The sequence below is a fragment of the Nematolebias whitei genome, chromosome 21 (genome assembly GCF_014905685.2).
Source record: "Nematolebias whitei isolate Nwh7 chromosome 21, NemWhi1, whole genome shotgun sequence".
Taxonomy (NCBI): Eukaryota; Metazoa; Chordata; class Actinopteri; order Cyprinodontiformes; family Rivulidae; genus Nematolebias; species Nematolebias whitei.
In genome coordinates, this window is record NC_056518.1 from 13,972,148 (window position 1) to 13,983,615 (window position 11,468).

The 11,468-nt window shown below is 41.7% G+C and overlaps 1 protein-coding gene across 1 annotated transcript in view; it reads left to right on the forward strand.

Annotated features, from left to right (window-relative positions):
• stac (SH3 and cysteine rich domain) overlaps positions 1 to 9,694 on the forward strand; it is a 28,442-nt gene extending 18,748 nt beyond the window's left edge. Inside the window, exons 5-8 of the mRNA XM_037695327.1 lie at positions 2,216 to 2,307; positions 6,021 to 6,072; positions 6,568 to 6,705; positions 9,596 to 9,694. Of these exons, the coding sequence (XP_037551255.1) occupies positions 2,216 to 2,307; positions 6,021 to 6,072; positions 6,568 to 6,705; positions 9,596 to 9,694 (381 nt within the window). The remainder of the gene's footprint in view (positions 1 to 2,215; positions 2,308 to 6,020; positions 6,073 to 6,567; positions 6,706 to 9,595) is intronic.
• Positions 9,695 to 11,468: the final 1,774 nt, after the last annotated feature.

Consider the following 11,468-nt stretch of genomic DNA (forward strand, 5'->3'; position numbering starts at 1 on the left):
GAGTTTGCCCAACCAGTCTACATGTGCTTTGTGGACTTGGCATTCGACCTCGTCCCTCGGGGAGCCCTGTGGGGGGTACTCCGGGAATATGGGGTACCAGGCCCTTTGATACGGGCTGTTAGGTCCCTGTATGACCGGTGTCAGAGCCTGGTCCGCATTGACGGCAGTAAGTCGGGCTTGTTCCCGGTGAGAGTTGGACTCCGCCAAGGTTGTCCTTTGTCACAGATTCTGTTCATAACTTTTATGGACAGAATTTCTAGGCGCAGCCAAGGTGTTGAGGGAATCCTTATTGGTGGCATTAGGATCGCTTCTCTGTTTTGTGCAGATGATGTGGTCCTATTGGCTTCATCAAGTGGTGATCTACAGCTTTCGCTGGAGTGATTTGCAGTGGAGTGCGACGCGGCCGGGATGAGGATCAGTTCCTCCAAATCCAAGGCCATGGTATTGAGCTGGAAAAGAGTAGAGTGCCCTCTCCGGATCAGGGAGGAAGTCCTGCCCTAGGTGGAGGAGTTCAAGTATCTCGGGGTCTTGTTCATGAATGAGGGAAAAATGGAGCGTGAGATTGATAGGTGCAGCGTCGGCAGTGAAGCGGGCGCTGTACCGGTCTGTTGTGGTGAAGAGAGAGCTGAGTCAAAAGACAAAGCTCTTAACACCCAGAGGAAGACCCAGGACATGCTGGAGGGACTATGTTTCTTGGTTGGCCTGGGAATGCCTTGGGATTCCCCCGGAGGAGCTGGCCCAAGTGGCTGGGGAGAGGGAAGTCTGGGCCTCCCTACTTAAGTTGCTACCCCCTGCGACCCGACCACAGATAAGTGGAAGAAAATGGATGGATGGATGGAAGTTCAACTGAGACCTTTACTATAATGTCGAGCAAACAAATAATTGTTTTTAGGTGGCTATGTTGTTAAATTTAAAAAAATTGCATAGTGAGTCGTCTCTCTGCGTGCTCCCTTGGCCGCAAATCGGCTTTTGAAATGCAGCTGCTTTGACCGTCAAAGTGCATTTATTAAGGAAAAGTTTAACTGAGACACACCTTTGCTATAATCTAGAGCAAATAAATAATTGATTTAAGTGTTAATCTTGTTAAATTCTTGTTAAAGTCCTCCCGTGCACGCTCCCGCGGACGTCATTTGGCAGCCAATCGATTTTTGGCACAACACCAGCCCACATTTCCATGTGTTCAGCGGTGATACGTAACAAAAACGACGCGTCAACAGTGATGCATAATAGATGTGATGTGTACGGCGAAGCAATCTATTTATGTTTTTTCCATTTTATTAGACATTTTTGGACTTATGCAACTTATACAGCGGTGCAACGTGTACAGCAGCAAGTATGGTATTTGGAGTAGTTCTTCAAATTTCCACTTAGTCTGCACAAATGAAAACATACTCATAGCTATATATATATTTAATTATATTTCCATAAATGCTACGCTCTGGACTTTAAGGGTTTTTCTTCACATTGTCCTCACTTGAAATGCAACAAAGAGAGGATGTTATTATCTTGGTCTCCCACTGTTCCAGTCGCAGCATCAAGTGCTCCTTCAGGCCATCGAGCAGCTCTTAGCTTTAATAGATGGCCACTGCTTCATGTTTCTGTTTGGACCTGGAGGCCGTGGAGGCAGTTTGCCTCGTGGCCTCCGTTAACTCGACACATCCATCAGCTCCATTTCCAGGCCTTGTCAGTGACGCTCGGGGAGCCATTTCACTTCATTATAGCAGCACGAAGATGAAGAAGTCTTTTTATGTCCAACAAAAACAGGCAATAAATGTCCCTGAAAGTCTCTGGAGCACCCACACTCCACTTGTTTATGTGAGGGAGATGCTGGTGGACCTCTGTGGCACAGCAGGTGGGATTCAGACTCAAGGTATCAGGAGAGGAAACAGGAAGGAGCACCCACTGCTTTTCTCAGCCACTGCAGAGAGTGACAGAGCGGCGGCACATGATATCTTTCTGCTAATTGTGCTGACACTTCTCTGAGAGCCCCCCAACTACACAGCCCCATCCTGTTTTAATGTTGTAAAAAATCCTGATCTCTTCTCACTCAAGCTGAGTGGGGACTTCAAGGAACAGATTGCAACATGAACAGCACCGTGTGCTGTAAACAAGGGCTCCTCATGCTGACGTGAACGCCAACTCACTGTTCTAAGACCGGACCACAAATAAGAACAGTCAGGGTGTTTAACGTGAACGTGTTTGTGGTTTGATCTAGATGGAGCCGGTGCAGAGAGATGCGCTCAACTTCAGCACCTATGTGGCCTTGTACAGCTTCAGTAGCCAGCAGAGCCATGACCTTGAGATGAGGTATACACTCACACACACTCCACACACAAACTTTAATCAAAACATACCATGACCCTCACCAGCTTTACTCGATGCAGCACCTTTCCAGGCCGGCAGGTGAAATTTTGCACTCTCCAACAAACTAAAAAGCCAAAGCTTTGCTCTGCAAACTAATCTCTTCGGTTACAACGAATCCACTTTACAGTGAAATTCCATTTGAAATGTTTTTACGAGACACTTCTGTGAGGAAGATCTGTTCTAGTTCCTAAAAACTACAATTATTATCTTATTGGAAATCATTAGATTCACATAAATAGCTTTACTTGAAGTGAACACTTTTTCTTGCTAGAGATTTAGTCTACGCTCATCTTAATATTGAGAAATGACAGTTGTAGCTGTTTTAGACAAACTTTGAATATAACATAATGTGCAAACCTAAAGAGTACATGTTGTGAATGACTCTCAGCTATATGAGCTCAATATCTGTAAAACTGTCCAAGTTATAGTCATTGTTGTCATATAAACTGTAGTTAAATGTAAATTTTGTGCACTCAGAAATCCCTCAGTGCACTCTGTTTGTGCTGAAGGTGTTTATTGTGTTTTCTGACGTATTAGCTCGTTGAAAATTTTTAATACTCATCTCCTCATGGTCTGATCTGCATCCTTTTGTAATTTTTTTAGCTTTTATCTCGCATAATTACTGAATTCAGAACAGCCTAGGTCACGGTTTAAAACTGATTTTACAAAAGAAACCAATTAGCTGGCTCTTTTATTGAACTTGTTCCCAGATGTAAAGCTTTAGTTCTTTGGAGCAGCCTCATTAATGTTACCTGAGTGTGAAAGAGAGGACGTTATCTGGTAATATCAGCCCTTATTTCTTTCCCTTGGATCTGAGAGAGATGGATGATGTTTGGAAACTCCATATAGCTCCCCATAAAGGTATTACAGTGTGTCAGTGGATGAGATGTGAGCTACTTTATTTCACAGCTACTGTAATACCAATTTGATTTATAGAGGTTAAAACAATGAGATAGTCACATTTTTTAGCCCAGTAGAAAAGTAGATGTCATCGAAAATTGGAAAATGGACAGCTGACAAATGGAGCTTAAATCACATTTAGCAAAAAGCACCACTTTGGTCTTCAGAATTACCTTCTTTCTTTTAATGCACAAAACTGATTCAGAGGATGGAAACTACATGAGATCTGGAAGTAAATATTTGATGATTGATAATTAATTAGATTTTTCATTTACAGTTGTTTCTTTCCACTTCAGGCTGATATTGATGTGTGTTATAAAAGTAATTTAAATGCACACGTTCATATGATTTATATTAAATAGCAGGAGCCCTGCTGTCAGTGATGTTGGATATGAAGCTATATTTTATGCATTTTCTACTACTGTATTTTAGAAGCTAATATTTCTGTATCAAATGAAATATCTGCTATAACTAGTAATACTGTTACACAGTAATACCAGCAGTAATATGTAACAAGTCAAAGAACACGAGGAGGAAAATGTGTCAGGAGACAGAGGGAGAAGAGGAAAGTTAAGGACTGAGGTTGGCAACTCTTAATGTGAGGACAATAACATTTAAAGGTAGAGAGCTGGCTGACATGATGCAAAGAAGGAAGGTAGATGTTTTATGTGTCCAAGAGACCAAGTAGAAGGGCAGCAAGGCTCACAGCATTGGAGCAGAGTTTAAACTGTTCTACCAGGTTTTACCAGGAAGGTGTGACGGGAAGATGGAAGGAGTACTTTGAGGAGCTAATGAGTGAATTGAATGAAAGAGAAAGAAGAGTAGAGGTCATAGACACTGTGGACCAGGAAGTGGGAAAGATTATTGAGGGTTAAGTCTGGAAAGCTCTGAAAAGAATGAAGAAGGGGAAGGCAGTAGGACCTGATGAGATACCAGTGGAGGTTTAGAAATGTCTTGGAGAGATGGCAATGAAGTTTTTGACTCAAATATTCAATGGCATATTTGAGGGTGAGAAAATGCCTGAGGAATGGAAAAGAAGTGTGCTGGTGCCCATTTTTAAGAACAAGGGTGATGTACAGAGTTGTAGCAACTACAGGGGAACTAAGTTGATGAGCCACACACTGAAGATCTGGGAGAGAGTTGTGGAAGCAAGACTTAGACGAGAGGTGACTATCTGTGAGCAGCAGTATGGTTTCATGCCAAGAAAGAGCACCACAGATGCCATCACCATTTGAGGATGTTGATGGAGAAGTACAGAGAGGGTCAGAAAGAACTCCATTGTGTCTTTGTGGATTTAGAAAAAGCATCTGACAGAGTGTCTAGAGAGGAAGTGTGGTATTCCATGAGGAAATCTGGAGTGGCAGAGAAGTACGTTAGACTGGTACAGGACATGTATGAGGACAGCAGGACAGTGGTGAGATGTGCTGTAGGAGTGACAGATAGCTTCAAGGTGGAGGTGAGAGTGCATCAAGGATCAGTTCTGAGCCCCTTCTTGTTTGCTCTGGTGATGGACTGACTAACAGATGAGGTCAGGCAGGAATCCCCATGGACTATGATTTTTGCAGATGACATTGTGATCCGTGGTGAGAACAGGGAACAGGTGGAGGAGAACTTGGAGATGTGGGGATATGCACTTGAAAGAAGTGGAATAAAAGTCAGCTGTAGTAAGACAGAGTGCATGTGTGTGAATGAGAGGGAGGAGGTGGAACAGTGAGGCTACAAGGAGCAGAGGTCACAAAGGTGCAGGACTTCAAGTACTTGGGGTCCACTGTCCAGGAAAATGGGGAGTGTGGTAAAGAAGTGAAAAAGTGAGTCCAGGCAGGATGGAGTGGATGGAGAAAAGTTTCAAAAGGGATTTGCAACAAAAGGGTGTCAGTCAGCAAAGGTCAAAGGAAAATTTAACCAGACAGTGGTGAGACCAGCTATATTGTATGGTCTGGAGACAGAGACGTGGACAAAAAAACAGGAGGCAGAACTGGAAGTGGCAGAAATTAAGATGTTCAGGTTCTCCTTAGGAGTGACAAGGATGGATAAGATTAGGAATGAGATCATCAGAGGTACAGCACAGGTTGAACAACCAGGAGATAAAGATAGAGAGGACACACTGAGATGGTTTGGACATGTCCAGAGGAGGGACAGTGGTTTGGACATGTCCAGAGGAGGGACAGTGGGTATACTGGTAGAAGGATGTTAGAAATGCAGCTGCCAGGAAAAAGACAAAGGAGATATATGGATGCAGTTAGAGAGGACATGAAGGTATGAGGACAGAGTGAGATGGAGGAGGATGACTCGCTGTGGAGACCCCTGAAGAGGGAAAATCTGAAAGAAGAAGAAGAATAGCCTCTATATTTATCTAAAAAAATAAATATTAATAGGCAGGATTAAGTCGAAAACACCTTTTTAATTTTTGCACACTATCCCTAAAGGGACTGAAAAGCCTAACAGCTCTTTCTCAAAGGTTTACAGTAAATCCTAATTAATGCTGAATCTTTGTTGTGCAGCCTTAAAGCTGCTGCAGGAATAACAGATATTTCTGAATTTCCTGCCGGATCAATAAAGTTCTATCTTATCTTATCTTATCTTATCTCATCTTATCTTATCTTATCTTATCTTATCTCCTGTATTTGAGGTTTCATCACAATAGTGCAAATTCTGCAGGTATTTGTGTTGCAACAGGGCCCCCCACTGGTTTTATTGTGTCATATTTGTCAACTTTTCTGTTTTAATCATGTCATGTTACTTTCTTTTAATTACAGAGCAGGCGACAGAATCTTACTGGTTGATGATTCTAATGAGGATTGGTGGAAGGTGAGTATGAAACCAGTAACTGCAGCACAAAGTGACGTGTGTATTTTAGCTCATTTAATTTTCTAATGCGATGCTCTGGTAGTTTGCAGTGTTTTAATTTTCCTTCAAAGCCAAAAAATTAACAAAACAGCAAAATAAATGAAACGATGAATAAATTGCAGGAAATGAAGCTGAGAATTATTTGAAACATTAGGACGTAAATGCATTCCTGATTAATTAGGTAGCGTAAAGGCATTACTGCAGAGGCCAAGAGTTGCTATCAGAGCATGAATAAACTCATCAGACTTTTAAATATATTTGTCCTCTGCGTTATGAAGATAAACAAAAATCATCTGAATGTTGAATTTTAAATAACAGACACCCAGTTTGGAGACAAATATTCAATCTTCATGTCCTACTGCTTTTTTAAAGGCCTTAATCTGTTTCTTAGACTAAATAATATTCAATTTATTTTTTGTGACCAAATGTTTGCTGATGTAATTTTATTTTGTTTAGGGGATAATTGAGGACAGGATAGGATACTTCCCAGCAGCCTTTGCTCATCAGCTGCAGGACGGAGAACAAGTCTTCAGGTGCAACAGGACGTTCATCGGCTGCAAAGAACAAGGACAGATCACGCTGAAGGAGGGACAGGTACTCAAAATGATCGATCTGAATTAAACACTACAATGAAATTGTTGGATTTTATTGTTATATTTCCAGCAATAATCTAAGCTAAAATAATTCCTACATGGTGTTTAAACTGTATGTGAAGTGTAAAAAGAACCAAGATGAAAAGAAATGTTAAAGTTGTTGCCATCATGGTAACCACAAACTGGTGTTTCTCACTCCCTGACAGCCAAGTTTTTGAATTGCAGACAGAAACAGACTAAAACATCAAAAACGAAAAGTTGAATTTGACAAATTCTTGAATTGTGAGCAGCAGAAGATGCACATGGTCACATGTCTATTTATTATGTATGCAGGTGATATAAAGTAAAAAAAAAAGATAATTCTCTTCAGGTTTTAAAGACAATATTTTAAGTTGACACAAACCTGAAGTCTGTACGAGTGTTACATTCTCTCTATGTTTTAGAGAAAACTCGTAAGTCCTATTACGATGCGAGACACACTGCGTGAACGGACAAAAATCACCACATTTTGATGCATAATTTAAATATGCACCAAAAAAAAATTGTGGAAGTGAGAAAAGTTTGGAAAAGAGTTGAAAACTTTGGACACATTAAAAGTTCGTGTGGCACCAACTGCCAGGTGAGCGTTGTACAGAAAAATCTGTAAAAGTCATAAAATGTTCAAACGTCTGGGCAGCACAGTGGCTCAGATTAGAGGTGCAATCCGTCCCAAAAAAAATCTGCCCCGACCCGGCCCCAGCCTGTAGCCATCATTTCCGAACCCCACCTGACCCGACGAATTAACAGTAATTATAGGTCCGAACCCCAACATTTTTAATTAAGCTTTAACTGCTTATATAGTTATTAACGGTCGGAGGACGTGCACGGCTAAGGGGGCAGAGGATCTGAACTGAGGGGGCGTTTGTCCTTTCATGGCCAACAAAGCACATTAAATCCCTGCTTCTGCCTGCATTCTGCATTATTCAGACATGGACCCCGCTCTGACATGTCGGATAATTTGGGATCTCACCTGTTTGGGTCGTCGGTGCGCACATCCGCCAAGTACAGCTGAATATTTTAATTTACACCACCACCTTCTAAAGAAAAGAACATAGATGTCTCATTTGTTTGAATGTCTTTCTTTACTTTAACTAAACTTTTATTTACCGCTTTCAAGGCCGGCAGGTGATTGTATGGCAAGCTATTTTGCCATATAATTGGATTGTCAGCCGCGTGCGTTTGCTGATGCAATAAAAAGCCCGACACCGGCCCAGCCTGCACTTTAAGCACATTATTATGGCCCAGCCCTAATCCGGGTCGGGCCAGGCTTCAGGCCCGGGTTAGAAATGACAGCTCTAGCTCAGCTGGTAGAGCTCAAATCTCATTGATGTACAGTTTTTTTAATGCAGCCTTTGTGCTGTGTATTGCTAAAGTGATCACATATGATCCTCAGCTGAGCTTAGTGATGTGATGTATAATTTTCTATGTTTTATTTGAAAGCTGAGTGATGAGTGCAGGTGGGGCTCTGCAGTGGTTTTCCACTGATCTCAGGTTTGTCAGCACGTAAACTTTCAGGTGCTCATCAAACAACTTTTGCTGGTCCAGGTCCTGAAGGAAAACGAGAGGCTGGTTTTGAGCACAGCTGCTGGAGCTTCATGCTGCTGCAGATGCCAGCGCTCATCCTTAATTAAAGATGACCTGGGTCATCTGTGTTTTGGACTGAGTGCAGGGTGTCTTTCTATAAGCCTTCATCAAATGGGGTTTCTTTTGGCCACAGGTTTCTATTGCTTTACAGAAAATACATTTATATTCTAAAGAATGCAGAAATCACTCAACATAAAATTAAACCCAGGGATGAAACCCAAAGAAGAGTTAAAAAAAATCTGTCTTGTTTCTCAAGAAAAATAACATAATCCTTGTTTGGTTCACCTTTGGAGCCAGAAAACAAAACACTTGAAGGATCCGTAGAGGACTGTTGTGGTTGGGGGGAGACAATGACCCTTTCCACGTCACACCTGAGTCTAGTTCCTGGTCACAGCTCGGCCTTTAGAACCCGTCAGGTTCACTTGATTCAGCAGCTGTTCCTCTGCTGCTCCCTCAGACACTTGATCAGTCGACAAAAAGTAGATCCCTCTCAGGAGTTACAGAGAAATTAGCCTTTTGACAGAACAGCAGCTCTCAGATCTGGCCCAATCGCTTTCCCACAATGCTTTATGTTTGGATTAAGTAAACCCCAGTGGGGATGAAACTCAAGCTGAATCTTTGACCTGCTGACTTTTCTTTCCATTTAAAACTCTAAGGAACATGAACTTGAGCTGGTTTGTGAACTGGGAAAAAGTTTTTGTTTTGATATATTAATGAGAAGGATAGAATGTGGATCTTTTTTTTTTTAATTGATATTGTTTTCTGAAAATATAGAGTTTGCGCTGTTTAACAAGAACCCTTTGTTTTAAAAATACATTTTGCTGCCCTAGTGTGCTTCACAAAACGTGCCCACATGTGAAAAATGCAGCAAAACTAGAACTCTGTTTGAAAAAACAGAATCACATTTGAAAAAATGGATTTACATTAAGCTGTCCTGGATGACTGAGACCAGCAATTTACATTAAGACAAACAGGTTTTTTTCAAATGTTTTTGATTTGCACCTTAGGGCCACCGTACATAGCTGCTGTTGTACTTTATCTTTCTGCCATCACAATTTAAAAAAAGCAGAAAAGGTGTCATTGACGTGTGAAGAATGAACTTTAATTAAAAAGTCAAAAACGATGCGAAGGAGGAGCATTAACATAATAAACATGACGTGCAAAATCATCTGACGGTTGATTTAGTTATTTTAGTGTAAAGAAGCAAGTTGAAGAAAATGGTATGAGCTGAAATTCAAGTTCTTTTTTATGTTTTTCTTCTGGCGTAGATCTGTGTGAGCAGTGAGGGCGAGCGCGGCGGCTTCATCAGAGTGGCCAACGGAAAGAAGAGAGGTTACGTCCCCTGTGACGTCCTGGACATCATCTGAGATGAAGAGTCAGAGCGATGAAGACAGGACGAAGGAGGGAGGTGGGATCATCCACCGGGGTGTGAGAGGTGGAGGAACCGAGAGGAGCTCACCTCGTCAGAAACACAAACTTCTACGAGCGGGGATGGTTTTGACACCAAAGACTCCGCTCTGCTGCAGCTCAGAGTGTCCCTCCTGGAAAAACGAGACATAAACCGCTTCATGTTTGCGAGGAGACAGGAGATCACTGTGTCTGTGGTTTCTTTTTTACATTTGAAGAGCCTCTGTGTTGAATTCATAGTTTTAAAACCATTTCTCCTTAAGAAAGAGCTGCTAACTGACTTTAAGCTTTAAAACCAGAAACAACCACATTTCCTAGTTAACTTGTTTAGTTCCCATACTTTTATACTTTTATATGTTCAGCAACAGAGAACAACCAGTGAGGATATTTGATTTAATTGGCTTTAATTGTTAATAAGTCATATAAACAGCGTTATTTGATTAATCTCACTCCACAAGGGTCATTTCTGGGATAAGCAATAATCACACCAAGTCACGTGAAGCATGTTAATATTTTGTAGAGATGTATACACAATAATTGCACTATGTCATCCTACTAGAGTAACCAAAAATGCTGCATGCCCTCAAATTCAGCATCAACCCTTCAGAACATGTTAGTTTTGATCAGACCCCCTGACGAGCCCAAGGCTAATCTGAGACATGTGGATGTAATTTATGCTTTAAAGTGCACGAGCCATTAATTGGACTATAAATTGTAACATCTAAACCTGAAAAAAGCTGAATAACTTTCATGCAAGTCTAGTAAGCATCTCAGTGTCACATCATGTTCTGCAGAATAAAGTCACAGTCAGTTACAGCTGTGCATGTAAACGTAGCCTCTGTTTCTGGCTTTATTGTGACATCTTGAAACTGTGCTGAGCAAAAGTATTGAGTCACACTTTATTTGTTTTCCATGAGACTTCTTTTTCACCAGGTGAAATGATGCGGATGACACGGTGGCGCAGTTGGTAGAGCTGGACATCCCAGCAAGAAGGTCGCTGGATCAAATCCCGGCCAGGGGTCTTTCTGGGTGGAGTTTGCATGTTCTCTCCGTGCATGCGTGGGTTTTCTACATGTACTCCAGTTTCCTCCCACAGACCAAAAACATGCATGTTAGACTGACTGGTAACTCTAAATGGACCCTGATGCGGTTGAATGGGATTGCATAAAATTTGATATGGATTGGACCCATTTTCTTTTAAGTATACTGTAGTGCCTTATCGTGACTTAAGCTGTTAACTGATGTTAGATCAATAAACTGAATTGGACTAAAAGAGCAACTTGGCTTCAATCAGGTGATTCCCTGAAAAGCCACGAGTCACATATTTATCTTACGTCAGCACGATGCAACGTCTTTCCATATATATATATATATATCAGAACCAGAATCAGTTTTCTTATCATTGTACCAAGATACAACGAGAGTATGTCCGTAAAATCGTCTGAAAGATGGGCGGAGTGCACGTTGCTGCTGCTCTTTAAGAGCGTGGCCTCTTATCCTTTTCCTCAATACTTTTAGGCTTAGATGAGAAAAGGGGAAGTTAACATGTGGAAAGAAGGTATAAAAAATAATATCTCTCACACCGTGTCCTAGACAGGGCACGGTTTGAGGCATAAAAAAAATCGACCACAGCAAAGCAACATAAATCGACATGATATATATGAGGCCGGTGAAGGCATTGAGTTTTAAGGGAAGCAGCATAGTCCAGACCCCCCCCCCCCCCCCCCCCCCCCC